General features: G+C 40.9%; 1 protein-coding gene across 1 annotated transcript in view; it reads left to right on the top strand.

Moving 5' to 3' along the window:
- DEUP1 (deuterosome assembly protein 1) overlaps positions 1-18522 on the top strand; it is a 109305-nt gene that overhangs the window by 76193 nt on the left and 14590 nt on the right. The window contains exons 12-14 of the mRNA XM_061159767.1: positions 5961-5984; positions 9385-9536; positions 15388-15502. Of these exons, the coding sequence (XP_061015750.1) occupies positions 5961-5984; positions 9385-9536; positions 15388-15502 (291 nt within the window). The remainder of the gene's footprint in view (positions 1-5960; positions 5985-9384; positions 9537-15387; positions 15503-18522) is intronic.

Here is an 18522-nt window from a genome sequence, read left to right on the forward strand (position 1 = left end):
GCTCTCCCCTGGAGTCTGCTCACACTCACGCCCCCTGGGTGGTGGGACTATCTCACCATGTCATCCTCTCTCCCCCGCTGTCCCCTGGAGTCTGCTCACACTCACGCCCCCTGGGTGGTGGGACTATCTCACCATCTCATCCTCTCTCCCCCGCTGCCCCCTGGAGTCTGCTCACACTCACGCCCCCTGGGTGGTGGGACTGTCTCACCATCTCATCCTCTCTCCCCCGCTGCCCCCTGGAGTCTGCTCACACTCACGCCCCCTGGGTGGTGGGACTGTCTCACCATGTCATCCCCTCTCCCCCGCTGTCCCCTGGAGTATGCTCACACTGACGCCCCCGGGGTGGTGGGACTGTCTCACCATCTCATCCTCTCTCCCCCGCTGCCCCCTGGAGTCTGCTCACACTCACGCCCCCTGGGTGGTGGGACTGTCTCACCATCTCATCCTCTCTCCCCCGCTGTCCCCTGGAGCCTGCTCACACTCACGCCCCCTGGGTGGTGGGACTGTCTCACCATGTCATCCTCTCTCCCCCGCTGCCCCCTGGAGTCTGCTCACACTCACGCCCCCTGGGTGGTGGGACTATCTCACCATCTCATCCTCTCTCCCCCGCTGCCCCCTGGAGTCTGCTCACACTCACACCCCCTGGGTGGTGGGACTGTCTCACCATGTCATCCTCTCTCCCCCGCTGCCCCCTGGAGTCTGCTCACACTCACGCCCCCTGGGTGGTGGGACTGTCTCACCATCTCATCCTCTCTCCCCCGCTGCCCCCTGGAGTCTGCTCACACTCACGCCCCCTGCGTGGTGGGACTATCTCACCATCTCATCCTGTCTCCCCCGCTGTCCCCTGGAGTCTGCTCACACTCACGCCCCCTGGGTGGTGGGACTATCTCACCATCTCATCCTCTCTCCCCCGCTGCCCCCTGAAGTCTGCTCACACTCACGCCCCCTGGGTGGTGGGACTGTCTCACCATCTCATCCTCTCTCCCCCGCTGTCCCCTGGAGTCTGCTCACACTCACGCCCCCTGGGTGGTGGGACTATCTCACCATCTCATCCTGTCTCCCCCGCTGCCCCCTGGAGTCTGCTCACACTCACGCCCCCTGGGTGGTGGGACTATCTCACCATCTCATCCTCTCTCCCCCGCTGCCCCCTGGAGCCTGCTCACACTTACGCCCCCTGGGTGGTGGGACTATCTCACCATCTCATCCTCTCTCCCCCGCTGTCCCCTGGAGTCTGCTGACACTCACGCCCCCTCGGTGGTGGGACTATCTCACCATGTCATCCTCTCTCCCCCGCTCTCCCCTGGAGTCTGCTCACACTCACGCCCCCTGGGTGGTGGGACTATCTCACCATGTCATCCTCTCTCCCCCGCTGTCCCCTGGAGTCTGCTCACACTCACGCCCCCTGGGTGGTGGGACTATCTCACCATCTCATCCTCTCTCCCCCGCTGCCCCCTGGAGTCTGCTCACACTCACGCCCCCTGGGTGGTGGGACTGTCTCACCATCTCATCCTCTCTCCCCCGCTGCCCCCTGGAGTCTGCTCACACTCACGCCCCCTGGGTGGTGGGACTGTCTCACCATGTCATCCTCTCTCCCCCGCTGTCCCCTGGAGTATGCTCACACTGACGCCCCCGGGGTGGTGGGACTGTCTCACCATCTCATCCTCTCTCCCCCGCTGCCCCCTGGAGTCTGCTCACACTCACGCCCCCTGGGTGGTGGGACTGTCTCACCATCTCATCCTCTCTCCCCCGCTGTCCCCTGGAGCCTGCTCACACTCACGCCCCCTGCGTGGTGGGACTATCTCACCATCTCATCCTCTCTCCCCCGCTGCCCCCTGGAGTCTGCTCACACTCACGCCCCCTGGGTGGTGGGACTGTCTCACCATATCATCCTCTCTCCCCCGCTGTCCCCTGGAGTCTGCTCACACTCACGCCCCCTGGGTGGTGGGACTGTCTCACCATCTCATCCTCTCTCCCCCGCTGTCCCCTGGAGTCTGCTCACACTCACGCCCCCTGGGTGGTGGGACTATGTCACCATCTCATCCTCTCTCCCCCGCTGTCCCCTGGAGTCTGCTCACACTCACGCCCCCTGCGTGGTGGGACTATCTCACCATGTCATCCTCTCTCCCCCGCTGTCCCCTGGAGTCTGCTCACACTCACGCCCCCTCGGTGGTGGGACTGTCTCACCATCTCATCCTCTCTCTCCCGCTGTCCCCTGGAGCCTGCTCACACTCACGCCCCCTGGGTGGTGGGACTGTCTCACCATGTCATCCTCTCTCCCCCGCTGTCCCCTGGAGTCTGCTCACACTCACGCCCCCTGGGTGGTGGGACTATCTCACCATCTCATCCTCTCTCCCCCGCTGCCCCCTGGAGTCTGCTCACACTCACACCCCCTGGGTGGTGGGACTGTCTCACCATGTCATCCTCTCTCCCCCGCTGCCCCCTGGAGTCTGCTCACACTCACGCCCCCTGGGTGGTGGGACTGTCTCACCATCTCATCCTCTCTCCCCCGCTGTCCCCTGGAGTCTGCTCACACTCACTCCCCCTGCGTGGTGGGACTATCTCACCATCTCATCCTGTCTCCCCCGCTGTCCCCTGGAGTCTGCTCACACTCACGCCCCCTGCGTGGTGGGACTATCTCACCATCTCATCCTGTCTCCCCCGCTGCCCCCTGGAGTCTGCTCCCACTCACGCCCCCTGGGTGGTGGGACTATCTCACCATCTCATCCTCTCTCCCCCGCTGCCCCCTGGAGCCTGCTCACACTCACGCCCCCTGGGTGGTGGGACTATCTCACCATCTCATCCTCTCTCCCCCGCTGTCCCCTGGAGCCTGCTCACACTCACGCCCCCTGGGTGGTGGGACTATCTCACCATCTCATCCTCTCTCCCCCGCTGTCCCCTGGAGTCTGCTCACACTCACGCCCCCTGGGTGCTGGTGCTATCTCACCATCTCATCCCCTGCTTCCCACGCCCCCTTTTGCTTTGTAGAACAGTCCAGACTCAGGGAGGCATGAAATATCCAGCTTTGTTCTCCTTTCTCATTATTTTTTGGTTATTCAAGGTTTTTTGTGTTTTTGAACAAATTTAACAATTATTTCTGCTAGTTCTGTGAAAAATACAATTGATATTTTGATAAGGATTGCATTGAGTGTGCACATTGCCTTGTGGAGTAAGGTCAGTTTTAAAATATTAATTCTCCTAATTTACAGCATATCTTCCATTTGTTTGTGATATCTTCAATTTCTTTCATCAGTGTCTTATAATTTTCCAAGTGTATGTCTTTTACCTCCTTAGGTAGATTTATTCCTATGTATTTTATTATTTTAATGTGATTGTAAATAGGGGTGTTTTCCTAATTTCTCTTTCTTGTTTATTGTTAGTATATAGGAAAGCAAAATATTTCTGTATATTAATTTTGTATCCTGCAACTTTACTGAATTAATTTTTATGTCTAATAGTTGGTGGCATTGTGAGGATTTTCTATATATAGTTTCATGTCATCTGCAAACATTGATGGTTTTACTTCTTCCTTTCCAATTTGAAATCTCTTTATTTCTTTTTCTTGTCTCATTACTTGGCTAGGACTTCTAGTACTGTTAAATAAGTGGCAAGAATGAGTATCCTTCTCTTAATCCTAATCTTAGAGAAACTGTTTTCAGCTTTTCACTGTCAATATGATGTTGGCTATGTGTTTGTCATATAGGGTCTCTATTATGTTGAGCTATGTTTGCTCTATGCCTACTTTCTGGAGAACTTTTGTCATAAATGGATGTTAAATTTTGTCAAAACCTTTCTCTATATCTATTGTGATGATCATATAACTTTTATTCTTCAATTTTTTAATGTGGTATGTCACACTGATTTATTTGTGAATATTGGACCATCCATATTCCCCTGGGATAAATCCCACTTAATCACAGTGTATAATCTTTTTAATGTATTGTTAAACTTGATTTGCTGACATTTTGTTGAGAACTTCTGCATCTATGTTCAGCAGTGATATTGACCTGTGACTATTTGTTGTGGTGTCTTTGTATGGTTTTTGCATCATCTGATACTGGTCTCCTAGAATGAGTTCAGAAGCATTCCATCCTCGTCAGTATTTTGGAATAGTTTGAAAAGGATCAGCATAAACTCTTCTTGGGTAATATCCACTACTCTATCTTCCAGTTCACTGGTCTGTTCTTTTCTATCATATAATCTACTGTTTATTCTTTGTAGTGTATTTTTTTATGTCAGTTGTTGTATTATTAAGCTCTTTTTGGTTCTTTGTGTTTTCTCTTTGTTAAACTTATTGTTGTATTCATCCATTCTTCTCCTGAGTCCATTGAACATCTTTAACATCATTACCTCTAACTCTTTACTGGGTAGATTGCTTATCCTACATCTTCTTCATATGGATTTATACCTCTCTCACCTCATTTTGCCCAATTTTCTTTTCTATTTCTTCATACTAGGTAGGTTGGTTATGATTCCTGATTTTGGAGAAGTGGCCTTATGTTGGAGATATCCTATGGGGCCCCGCAGAACACTCCCTGTGTTCACTGGAGTTATGTGCTCTTGGGCTGCCTCATACGTGGGCTGTGTGAACCCTCCTCTTGTGGCATGGCCAGCCACTGTGGGCATGCTGGTTGGCAGGGCTGGCCCCCTGCAAAGGGGGCTGCCAGCCACTGCCTCATGTATTGGCTGCTTTCCACTGGTGGGTGGGGCTGGATCCCAGCATAGCCGATCATGGGGCCTATGAAGTCCAAGGTTGGTGTCAACCCTCTAGTGGGTGGGGCCAGATCCTGGCACAGCTGAATGTTCAGTCCATGAAGTCCTGGGACTGGTGCCAGCCAGCTGGTGGGCAGGTAACCTCTGGCACAAAGAGGCTAAAGGGAGGTCTCCAAAATGGTGCTTGTCAGTGCTGGTGTCCATGTGGTAGAGTAAGCTCCCAGGAATGGTTGCCACTAGTACCTCCATCCCCAGGGTTGTCCTAGCTGCCACGCCCCTCTCCAGGAGGCTCTCCAAGATGAGCAAGTCCATCTGACCCAGGCTCCTTTCAAACTGCTGCCTCTGTGCTGAGACTCAGAGCATGAGAAATTGTGTGTGTGTTCTTTAAGAGCGGAGTCTCTGTTCCCTGTAGCCCTCTGGCTTCCTCAAAGGTAAGGCCTGCTAGTTTTCAAAGCCAGTCATCCTAGAGGCTCATCTTCCCAGGACAACACCCCCAGGCTAGGGAGCCTGATGTGGGGTTCAGGTCCCTTGCTGCTTGGGGAGGATGTCTGCAGTGGTGGTATTCTTTCAGTCTGAGAGTTGCTGATCCAGGGATGTGATTCTGACTACACCCTTCTTAGTCCACCCCTTCCACTCATCTCGTTATGGTTCCTTCTTGATATCTTTAGACATGTAGAATCTTCTCTGCTAGTCTTCAGGTTGTTCCCATAGGTAGTTGCTGTGTATGGAGTTATTATAGTTTGCCCCTGAAACAGGTGAGTTCAGGGTCTTCACACTATGCTATGCTATGCTATGCCATCTTGAACATGCTCCCCCCATAGAGGAAGCTGACTATAACTGCTCTCCATTTTTTATATGTGAAGATTTGGAATTAACTTTGCTAACTGACATAGTCAAGCCATTGTCATAAGAGAAAAATCTCAAGTGTCTACTGAATAATAAAAAAGAGTTCCGTATGACTCTTGTGTCTTTTAAGCTTTTATAATCTGTTATGTCATTTATTTACCACTTATTAGTTTAAAGATTTCATAAAGAAAATTCATATCTGTTATGTGTTAATATCCCATAATTAGATAGTTAATTCTCTCTAAAATAATTGGAATGAATAAGTAAGCATATAATTAGATAATTTGTGCTGAAATTTTACCTCAGGCAATAAAAACCATAATATTTACATCATTATTTTTAAGTCTTCTAAATATGTAGTATTTCTATAATATTAAAATTAACAATTATTTTTTCCTTCCTAGACAAGTGGAATTATTGATATGAAGGTAGGTCATTTCTGAATTACTAGAGCTTTGATAACTTTTCTGCTTAAGTGTGAAGCTCCCTGATTATTTACACTTAGGGAAAAAAGGTTGAAAGTTCACACCCACCCAATAGTAGAAACAGCAGTCTTGCACTCAGTACTTTACCTATTGCACACCTGGAGCTGTGACAACCCCCATTTTCCTTTGCAAAATTTACTAATGGAACTAACCACCTGGCATGTGAGTTTTACTCTGGTCTCAGTGACATAATTAAGGACAGAATTAGCAAGAGGTTTTTGGTTTATTTGGATATTTTTTGGTGTGTTTTTGTTTGTTTATTGCCTTGAAAAAGATGTTTTCCATGGATTTGTGCAAAAGCTTGACTATATAGAGAAAAGTGAGGGGTTTATCTTTATTCTGCTCCTGGGTAATTAGCAAAGAATCAAGTTTATCATGATAGGCTTTTTTGTGATTCCATATTTACTTAGACTTATATTTGTATTTGTTAAATTTTCTTTCACTTAGGGAAGGTGTTATAAAATTAGATTTAGTCAGAACTCAGAACTTACAGTAATTTTTAAGACTAATTGGCCTTTCACTATCCATACAGTTTGCTAAATAAAATAACAACCTAAAAAATTAGTACCCTCATAAGCATCTAAAAGGCTTCCCTAGTAGCTCAGTTGGTAAAGAATCTGCCTGCAATGCAGGAGACCCGGGTTTGATCCCTGGGTGGGAAGATCCCCTGGAGAAGGGAATGGCTACCCCCTCCAGTATTCTTGCCTGGAGAATCCCCATGGACAGAGGAGCCTGGTGGGCTACAGTCCTTGGGATCACCAAGAGTTGGACACGATTTTGTGACTAACTTTAAGCATCTAAAACATTCATTTACATGCTGTAAATTAATATACTAATTTTAAAACATGATTAAAGTCAGCCCTTCTATAGAAATACTTTGTTAGTCTATTGTTTAAGAGAAAAAGTACTCTTATAAAATACTGTCATTCAGACAGTTCAGTAACCCAACTGTGTGTCCAGGTAAACAGACAGCATGAGGTTTCACCATTTCAAGAAGAAAAGTCAGTTAAAACTATGAAACCTTAAAGTTTGGGGGGTGGGGGTAGGGAATAAGAAATTGATTGGGCCTGTAAAAAGAACCCATCAACAATACATAGGTAAAATTTAATCAGTGCCTTTTTTCACATGATAACCATCTACTGGAGGATGTATTTTTGAAATCATTGGAAAAGTATTTAGAAAAAAAATGAAATGAGAGAGCACCAAAAATGCTATCCAGGAAAATGGAAAATATTTTTAAATACAAATTGTATACATCCATCACCTGTGTAATTCTCTCAGGTCATACTTACAATGTTTGTTTACTTATGGTACATTTAGAAAATTGTGGGTTTTTAAAAAAATCATTACTATCATTCTTAAATACTTTAAGCCAACACTGGGCCGAAAAGTCACAGGTGAAATCTAATTTTATAGGAAATTTTTGAATGAAATTGTAACAGAGCAGGAGACTATCAAGAGTTATGTATTTTGACTAGGAGATGTCTTTAGGAAACAATCTTTTCCAAGATTGTTTTTCAAACAGATCTGCCCATGAGTGTTCTCCTTTGGAGAGGAAAATTGTATTAGGTCTGCCTTCTTTATATTTATCACAAATGGGCTCAAATTTTAGAATAAGCAATCCTGTCTCCTTTAAAGCAGATTATAGATTACTTTTTTATCTGTACTAGTATATCTCAAATGAGCAAAGTTAACATATACTAAAGGCAAGGGCCTAACAAGCAGAGAAATACCTTAAATGACCCTTCTTTCCCAAAGGTCACATTGGCCAATATTGTTTTGAGAATGTTTGACCTCCTGGGGCATTTTTTTTCCATTCAAAAGTAGACCTTTCTAAAGATTTATAAACTTCTATAAAAGTATAGTGTAGGTGGCTCAGATGGTAAAGAATCTGCCCACAGTGTGAGAGACCTAGTTTCGATCCCTGGATTGGGAAGATACGCTGGAGAAGGGAATGACAACCAACTCCAGTATTCTTGCCTGGAGAAGTCCACGGACAGTGGAGCCTGCTGGGCTGTTCTCCATGGGATCTCAAGGAGTCGGACACTACTGAGTGACTAACACACACACATAATAATTAGGCAGTAAACAGAAGTTTTAATGAACAGATTTGTCCTTTGAAGCAAAACATAAAACAGGTAAACATTTTAAATGCTTAATATATACATTTCTATTCTTATTTATCAATATTTATATTAATATAGTATAGGAATAATTTTACATGTGCAATTAGTCAAAAATTTTTGAGTGACTTTATCACATTCCAGCCCATATGCAATGCCACTCAAAGCCTTAAATTTAGAAACTTAAAAATGACAGTTCTAAGCCATAGTCATCTATAGTCTTATGAGCTTTTAAACATAGAAAATTGGAGCTTCAAAAGGATATTTTACTCATGTTATGCTTTTTGTACTAAAATATTACTTACTCTTCTGAAAGCAGAGAACTATTGTTTAATCAGCAACTACATAATTCATGGGTATTCAAATCATTGTTTTATTATAAAGGACTTCATGGGGTTATTTAAAGCATTTTCATGAGTTTTCATGTCAGAATATATCCTGTTTTTTAAAATTTTGTGAGAAGAAAAGTTTAGACTCTCCCTAAAAAACTTCTTACAGCATTTAATTAAAAGAGCATGAGAAATCTTTAATCTTGCTCTAAATTTTTCATGTTGTGATTTAAATATGTTTCTTATTCTTCTATTACATTAACCATTGGGTTGCCCATACCAGACAGTGAAACTTTTTCATGATGCTGCATTGCTCAAGACTGTGTGTTGTTGGCACAGTCTCATCCAAGATCTAGTGATCCTGGTATAGAATGGCCCAGAATCAGACTGCCATCATATGGAGTTAATATATAATTTTTCATATCACCCAACAGTGAGGGGTTGATATGTGATTTTCTATAATGACATATATTGCTTTAATGTGAAAAAAAATCTTTTAAAATTAAAAGATATGTTAATTCTTTTGTATTGTTAGTAATGTTAGTTCCATTACTAATCGATTAGCACTAGGAGGCGTACAGTATTAACACAGAAAGTCTTAAAACTCGCAATTTGTTCTAGCTGCGGAGAACAGTAATGCAGGCAGTGAGCCTCTTCTGTACTGCAGCATGGGCATCCCTTCCCTTGTGAAGTGTTCAGTGGCAGCCGTCACTGAGGACCTGCGTTGTGAGAAGGTGGGGGTGAAGAGAGGCATTTAGGAGGTACACAGGAGTAAAGTCCCACGCCTCACCTTACATGAAAGGGTCTTTCCAACATGTGTGCAAATGCACAGAAAATATGCGTCACTTGTAAGTAACAATTTTTTCAATGATAGTTTATTTTATTCTCTAGAGTGTAGACTTCACTAACAGGGAACATTCAAGGCATACATCTATTAACAAACTGGAATATGAGAATGAAAGGCTCCGAAATGATCTCGCAAAACTTCATGCCAGTGGAAAATCAACATGGGCTAATCAAAATACCTATGAAGAAGCAGGAAGGTATGCCTATCAAAGCCAAATAAAAATGGGGTAAAAATGAAGATGGGTATGCTGGCTCCACTTACATAAGGATATAAATGTACAAACATTCAAGTGAAATTTGTTTTTAAATAATCAAATTGTAATTTTATACACTTTCCCTTCAGCTGCTTAAAATTTGTTTATGGGGACAATTCCATAGTCTAGATACACTGATACATGAAATTCTATGGTCTCAGTAGCTTTCAAAGGATAACAGTGAAATGAGTAGACTGTTAAAATGAATTTTTGTCAGTTCAGAGCTTTCTTAGAACCTGATGTGGCATACAGAATATGCAAAAGTAATCTCTTTTTTTATGTAGGAATACAGGAAGATAGCATGTCTGGCTTAACTTCAAATATATGTACACTTTATAGTGACACTCCAGCAGTGGTGACAAACTGCGGTCGTTTCATAGGCAAGAACCTGTGGATGTGTAAGAGAGGTCTTCTCTGAGTGAAGAGAAGCATGTGGAAAATCAATACCTGCTGCCTACATTATCCCCAGGCTCTTTAAAATGTCTTACTTTCAAATTTAAGTAAATACATCAGCCTTAACATTTGACTAATTTCTTCAACTTTAATAAAATATGTTTGGAGTCAGAACTGTCTCTGGAGTCCTTTCACCATTTTCCAGTACTGGGAAAATGCTCAGCAAAACAAACAAGTTTCTTTTCTACAGGATTTTGCAAAGCCATTAATGTGCTCATTACTTTGTGAGTTTCCAGGAACAGGTATGGTGTGCAATATTCCCCAAACTTATTTGATATCAAGTTTATTAACATTCCGTGGTGCTGAGAAATGGTGAATCAATGGGCCCAGACCTAACATCAATACAACTTTTGTTTAAAAGCTCATAATACTTAGCATGAAAATTTCACATACAAATAATTAATACTTGCAGCTTTGGGGAATTCAAATATTTAACCTTTATTTTCCCATCTGACAAGCAGGGATAATAACTATAAGGGTTTTCTGAGGATTATAGGAGAAAACCTACTTCTTTGTAAAATGTTTAATTCCCTAAATGTTAGACATTATCATTGATATTATTATTCTAACAAAATTGTTAATATTTACAATAATATGAATACTTCTCCAACTCCCAGTACCTAAAAAGTATATTTTGGTGGATAAACAAATGGCTGAATCTGACATTTCCTCTGAAGATAGTGTGCTGTTGGGGAAGGGTGATGCCCAGCTCACCAAGCAGCCCAGTTCTAGACAGTCCATAAGCCCAGGAGCGTGCTCGACACGTCTGCTCAGCATCCCCGTGCGTGTGGTACATCCTCCCCCGCTGTCACCACCCTAGCCCTGTGTGTGCCGGGAGGATATGTTCTAACCCAGTGTAAGAAACAGCAGGCACTCAGAAGTGCTGAACTAATCGCCCTTCAGGTGGTCAGGGGAGGCAATGAGAAGCCTGCTCCAGGGGCGCAGCTCCAGGGGCCGTATGTTCGGGCCATGCCCCAGGAGTCCAAGGGATGTGGGGAGGATGAGGGGCGTGCGCCCCAGCCAGAGGGCAGCTCTCTGGTGAGTGTCCCCATGCGGACTGGCCAGTGTGACTGAAAATCTGTCCAGAAAAAGCTAGCCTTGATTTGGGGGGTAAGAATATAATTTCTAATACAGAATAAACCCTTTACAAAGTGCTTCTCTGCCCAAGGATTCATTTCTCCATGGGTCTCATCCCCACCCCCTCTATACAGTTTTTCTCTCGTAAGAGAAAAACAGGACCCTGGTGATGTTATGAAGGGTCTTCACCATATCTTCTCCAGCCACTGGCCTGTACTGCATCCCTGTTAATGCAGAACATTGTTTCCTGTTCTTGTTTGTTGGGAATAACTTGGAAAGCCTTAGGTGCAGGTACTAGATGTTATTGCTTAAACAAAAAGACAGCTGCTCTGCCTTTTGCTGTTTTTAAAGAGTGTTTTTATTGTTTGGCTTGCTGGGGCAGTACAGAATGTGTTGAGTGCCTAGCTGAAGCAAGGCGCTAGGGGACACGGAGCGGTGTAAGAGGTAAAATGCTCAGCAGGAGACTGTCTTAATAAGCAGCTCGGGCGACGGTTCCTACCGCAGAGCTCTGTGTCCTGCCAGTCTCATTTGTTGAAAGTTTCATTAAATTTGTTTTAATGGCTTGTCTGATTTCAGTGTTCTCCAGTGACCTGATTTAAAAAAGAAAACAGCATTTCAAATGTTCTGAATAAATTAGTACCATGTAAAACCCACTATGGGGAAAGAATTGTTGAGAGGCAAGGACACTGTGAACTCACTGGTGGAGACCTGTAAAGCACATATCTATTAATTTTAGCAAGTGTAAAAGGCAGTGTCCTTTCCTTCCCTCACAGCACAGCTCAGTGAAGTCAAATACTAAAAGCTGTATGTATTTATTAGGAAGAAAATAGTCAAAAAACACACAGTCATATTTACATATCAATGGATAATGCAATAAGGTCTTATTAAAGTATTTTAGAAAGGAAAAAGCTCTTAGACAAAGGTATATGAACTAATGTTCCACAGCATTTTAAAGTCTGTAGTCTAATTTTTAACCCCTTCTTGCTTTTGCCTGAGGAAGATTTGTATAATATATTACTAAAATAATCTTTTGTCTACTTGGAAGTTAACTAAGTTTTTGTTGTTTTTCACTCCTATTAGAAGTGATAAGATTTTTGTGCTCATCCACTTAAAATGTGAAGCATTTTAGGATATTTGAAAGGATTTATTTTCCAGTGAAAAAGTTTTTCAGCACTTTAAAAACTTAATGGAGTTCCTTGGTGGCCTTATGGTCAGGATTCCAGGCTTTCACTGCTGTGGCCCAGGTTCAGTCCCTGGTCAGGGAGCTGAGATCCTGCAAGCAGTGTGATGGGACCAGAAACACAAACAAGGCTAGTGACTGAGGTGAAACTGAATCGGGCAATGAGGTAGGAAATGTTTTCAACGCTTTTAGAATTCAGTCAGAGTTTTGAGGCTTAAGGATCATTTACAAGCTAACTTAGAATAGTGGTATCCAGAACTATTAATATATAACTATTAATATACTATACTATATTATATTTTATAATTATATTATAATTTTTATAATTTATTTTATAAATTATATATATAAATATATATATAATTTGTAAATAAATATATATATATATGACTCATCCCAGACGGCTGTGGGGTCAAATACATCCCTAATCCTGGTCCCCTGGACAAATGGCGGGCCCTGCACTCATGAGCATCAGCTCTGTTCCCTCCTTAATCATGCTCACCAATAAATGCTATTTCCTGTCAAAAAAAATATATATATATATATTATATGTTATAATATAGTTTATAATATATAATTATATATTATAATATATATAATATAACTATTAATATATAACATATAATTTTAATGGCAAATCAGTTTTGTAGTGTATGGAGTTTTCTCTCTATATACAGTTCATACTTAAAACTGAATATATGGCTTTAAGAATTATATCATGTACTGGAAAGATTTTGGTAATCACAAGCTAATCAATAAAATTGCTTCAGATCTAGTCAGCAAATTAAAAGTTTCTAATACTAAAACACCACAAAGTCAGGTTTGTCATAATCACTCTACAGGATCCCTTGTCAAGGAATGAATAGTTATTTACCTGGAAGCAAAAAAGCAAGCTGAGTCCATTTTGCACCATGGTCTTGCTCAGTTAGGAGAAAAACATAGTGAACTGAAGAGTTCCAGGCTAGGAAATAAGGGGTAGTGCATGGAGTAAGGGAGTGTCATGTGGAGTGTTAGAAGGGGAGGCCAGAAGTGGTAAATTAGCTTAGTTTGTGAAGGGATCCCGTTTCATGCTGTATGTAGCCCAGGGAGGCTTGTAAACTTAATGGAGGGCCAGGATTGGCTGTAAACTGTGCGGTTGACTCAGCTGTCAAGCCGGCTTGAGTTGGGTAGAGCTCTCTCCAACAAAGACGCCGGCTCCTGCTCTCCTGGCCAAGTAAGGAGGGGCCTTGGAATAGGGTCTATGGAAAAGCTAGTTGAATAGACCAGCTTGTGAGATGGTAGTAAAAGCTTTCTGAAATAATTTTTAAGATAGCTTTTAAATTGATATACTTAGCATTTTTTTGCAAGGTGGTTTTATGAAGTATTTGAATAGCTGTAATCTAGAAGAAGAACTTTTCTATCAGATACAAAGATGATTTAAAGCAAAAGTGCTTTGCTTCATGATGTAGTCTTTCCTTTCATTCTCTGCACTTTATTGACCTTACAATAAAGAAAATGTTCATATATAAATTTTAGTAATTAAGATCATAAAGTTGTATCTATACATCCAAAACAAAATGGATAATTGAGATAATTATTTAGATAATTTAGGGCAAATAATACTTTCCCTGAAATCTCTGTATAATTGAGATTACAGAGGGATGTATATTTCTTGAACCACTTCTATAATTATCTTATTTTTTTCCACTGTGCTTTGAAGTATAAATGGACTCATTCAGATTAAAAGGTTCAGCTGAAGATTCTATGCAGATGTACAAGGCAACTGTTATAATTCTATTTGAATTGTGGGATGTTTCATTTTATTTTGCACATCATAAACCATGTTATTTCAGTTTAATTTGCTGTTCTGTTTCCATGGTAATTATGGTTTGGAAGAATGGATTAAAAAAAAGATCTATTTCAAGATAAGTAAAAATGGAAAGCATATTTTGTTTGTTTTTATGTACTAATTTACAGATGCCTCACTTAACTTTTATTGCTATTTGTATGCATAGCTTTGAAAATGTTTGCATAATAAAAGAAGTCTATATAGATAGTCTTTGGATAAGAACAGAGAAAAATAATGTAAATTTTTTGAACGGTGTGAAGTTAAAATATGAAGACTTTGAAAATGGTTAATTAATACCTGTAGAGAATTTGAATTGTTAGTAAAAATAAATACATTGAAAGGATTTTTATGTTTCCATGGTCTTTGATGATTTTGATTAAACCCTATTTTCATGAATTAATGTTCAGGGAAGATACTTATTTAGTTCCAAACAGCCCATACCGTTAGGACCTTTTTGTGTGAAATTTCAGGGTAAGTTGGTTTTTTGTTTATTTTATTATTCATTTGTTTAGTCAGCACACCAAAATTTAAAATCCCACTGGCATTTTATTCAGTCTAATCTTCTACCCTATATTTTGGCACAAACAACAAATTCTATACTGTGCTTTTCATCAAACTGTGGAGTTCAATTCTCATAACAACCCTTTATAAATGAAAAAAAGTTACAAGTAGATATAGTTACCTGTTGCTCAAGGTCATACAACTAAGTGTGGAGGAGTTTAGGAGATGATGTAAATTGAAAACATACTATAAAGTATTAAGCTCTATAGAAATTAGAATTATTATTTTGTACAGAGACTTATTCTAGTGTCAAAAAAAAGAGAAGAATGATTATGTTAAGAAAGCCAGTGAGGTTAAGTAAAATGATAATAGAAAAAGAGTATTTATTTAGAATTGTCAAGGGCAGCCGTGGTAGCTATTTCGAAATTTTTCTCAAATTGGTTTAATGTTATTTAATTAAATAGCAAAGAGACAAAACAGTAAAACACAGAAAGGGAAACCATATAGGCAATAAGAATGGCAGAATATTTTTAACAATTACGAAAGTTTCCTGCTTCATTATTAATTGTTCTAGGTCTTTTAAGTGGAATTGAAATTGTTAGCAAAATTATTTTCAAAGTAATACCCAAATAACAAGTCCAAATATTTTGTTGTGCTTTCCTCACAGTTAGAAATTGGAGACATTTAAATTCTTAGCTCCATAAATAAGCAGGTGTCCTTGAGAACAGCAATGACACCGAGCCCTTCTCTCTTAGATTTAGCCACGATCGTGAGCCAAGCAGAAGTGCCACACCTCCACTGCCGGCTTTGCCGTTTCAGACCAAAGAAGTAACCAGCCCTTTGGTCAGTGATGATGAGGTATTCCCCATGGTGAGTTCCTGATTGTTGGTTACTACGTTTTTCCTTTATGGAATGAATACTCTTACACTGATACTGATATTACTGATGTGTACACAGTAGTTTAAAAAAATATATTGCTCTTTGAATAGGACTCCAAGATAGGTCTGCAAGTAATTCAGCTGTGACTATCTATAGAAGAAAAAGCATCCATAATGTTTCGTGAAGTATTTCACCTCAAGTACAGGCTGAAATTACTGGTGACTTTTAAATATGCAAGTCACTTCTGGACATTCCATGAGCCTCAAAGATCTGTATATTTTAAAGAGCTACAAGTGATCTTTTGTGACTGTTTAAAAAAAAATCTCTTTTACTGACTCTGATATACATACAGGAAGATGCACAAATCAGAACTGGACAGCTTGATGAATTATTGAAAAGGTAACAGAGAAGGGCAGCTACGCCCAGGTGATAAGCAGAGCGTTAGCAGTATTCCAGAGGCCCCCTTCCCATGCCCTTCCAGTCATTCCCGCCAAGATAACCACTGTCCTGACGTTTAAGGCCATAACTTGGCTGTAGCCATTTGTAAATTTTAGATAAATGGGATCATGCTGCATGTGCTCTTTTGTATGGACTCGTTCTCCCACCATTGTTTCAACATTGTTAGATAAGAGTCAGTATCCATATTGTTGACTGTAGTTTATCCATTTTTCTCTGTTAGTATTACATTATATATAAATACCATATATAATGATACCCTTATCCATAATGATACAATTTATCCATTCCACTATTGACATACATTTGAATTACTTCCTGTTCAGAGGTGACTACAAATACTTTTCCTAAAAACATTCTTGTAAGTGTCCTTTGGTGCACATGTGTACATGTTTCTATTGGATCTATACCTAAGAATGGAATTACTAGGTCACTGTTGTTGTTTTAGTTGCTAAGTTGTGTCTTTGCAAGTCCATGGACTGTAGCCTGCCCGGCTCTTCTGTCCATGGGATTTCCCAGGCGAGAATACTGAAGTGGGTTGCCATTTCCTTCTCCAGGGGATCCTCCTGACCCAGGGGTCAAACCAATGTCTCCTACATTGGCAGGTGGATTCTTGACCACTGAGCCGCCTCACTCAGAGTTGCTAGGTCATAGAATACGCACAAGGTCAGCTTCAGCATTACTGTCAAGCTGTCTTCCTGTTTGAGTCAGTTCACAGCCCTACAAGTAGTCTATGAGTATTCTCCTTTTCTGTATTCTTTCCAGCAGTTTTTAACTACATTGGTCTTAATTTTACCTTTTATGGTCAGTGGGTGCATGCATGCATGCTAAGTCGCTTCAGTCATATCTGACTCTTTGCGACCCTGTGGACTGTAACCCACCAGGCTCCTGTCCATGGGATTCTCCAGGCAAGAATACTGGAGTGGGTTGCCATGCCCTCCTCCAGGTGATCTTCCTGACCCAAGGATTGAACCCACATCTCTTATATCTCCTGCGTTTGACAAGCAGGTTCTTTAACACTAGTGCCACCTAGGAAGCCCATGGTCAGTGGGTAGTAACATCTTATTGTGACTTTAATTCTTATTTCCTGAAAACTAATGAGGTAAGTGCCTTTTCATAAATTTATTGACTATTTTGATATTTGATATCTGTTTGTCTAATTTTCTATTGAACTGTCTGATTGATTTATAGGAGTTCTTTGTATATTCTAGATTTAAACCCTTTGGTGATTATAGGTATTGCAAATATCTTCTCCCATTCATACTTGCCTCCTCACTTAATAGAATGTTTTGATAACCAGAAGTTCCTCATTTTAATATGTTCATACTTATAAATATTTTTCTTTATGCTTGATATTTTTGGTGTCTTATTTACAACTTTTGCCTGTCCCAAAGTTATAAAAATATTATCTGTTATCTTTTGGAAGCTTTGGCTCTTTTTTTTTTTTTTACTTAATTATAGACCTGGAATCAATTTTTGCATATGGTGCAAGGAACAACCTCAGTCCCGTTTCCATGGAAATATTCAATTAGATTTATATATGCTTTCCAGTTCTATAGATTCTTTTGGATTTTTCTATACTCAGAATCAAAATAATGATAGCTAGACTTCCTTCTTTCAAATCTTTATACCTTTTTTTCTTTTTCTTGCCTTATTGTACACAAGGACCTCTAGTAAATGTAAAGCAGTAGAAGTGATATTGCCAGCATCTTTCTCTCATTTTCAATTGCAAAGGGAAAACATTCAATATGCCACCATTGTGCATAATTTTGCTGTAAATATTTTGCATGTTCCTCATTAAAAGATTAAGAAGTTCCTTTTATTCCTAGGTTGCTATATTTGTTTTCACAAGCTGGTATTGAATTTATCAATTGCTTTTTCCTGTGCTGTTGAAATGACCATATAATTTCTCCTTTGATCTGTTAATGTGGTTTTTTTTTTTCTTGATGTTAGATTGTTAACCCAACTTGGAATTCTTAGAATAATCCACACTTGATCACTGGATTTGATCTGTTCATATTGGTTTAGAGTTTTACTTTATGTTCATGAGAGAAATTAGCCTGTAACGTTTCATTGTTATCCTTGTCAAGCTTTGGTACCCGATTATGCTGTCCTCGTAAAACAGGTGGGAAAGGTTTTAAATTCCGCACCCCGGTTCTCTTTCCTGTGTTGTTGTCTGTGCATAAAGAGCCACTGCCCCCAGCCTTGAGCAAGTGGCCTCATACTGTAGGTTAACTTTTTTTCTGTTCCTGAATTTTCATTTGATTTCTTTTTTTTTTAGTTTCCAGTTCTTTGCTGAAATTTTCTACCTTGTGATTTGATTTATTGAACATAATCACATTTTTCAAAGATATGTAGGTTTTTTACATCAGAAACTAGTAGTGCTCTTGCAGTTACCTTCACAGTATTCAAAGTGTATTATGTAATTTTTCACTGCCTGTCCATGATATACCAATATTGGGTACAAATGATAAAAACAAACAACAATATCGACAACAACAACAACAGAAAATGTTTGAGCTGGTCGAGGCGTGCCATGAATACTTCTCTGCCTT

Source organism: Dama dama, chromosome 2, assembly GCF_033118175.1.
Source record: "Dama dama isolate Ldn47 chromosome 2, ASM3311817v1, whole genome shotgun sequence".
NCBI lineage: Eukaryota > Metazoa > Chordata > Mammalia > Artiodactyla > Cervidae > Dama > Dama dama.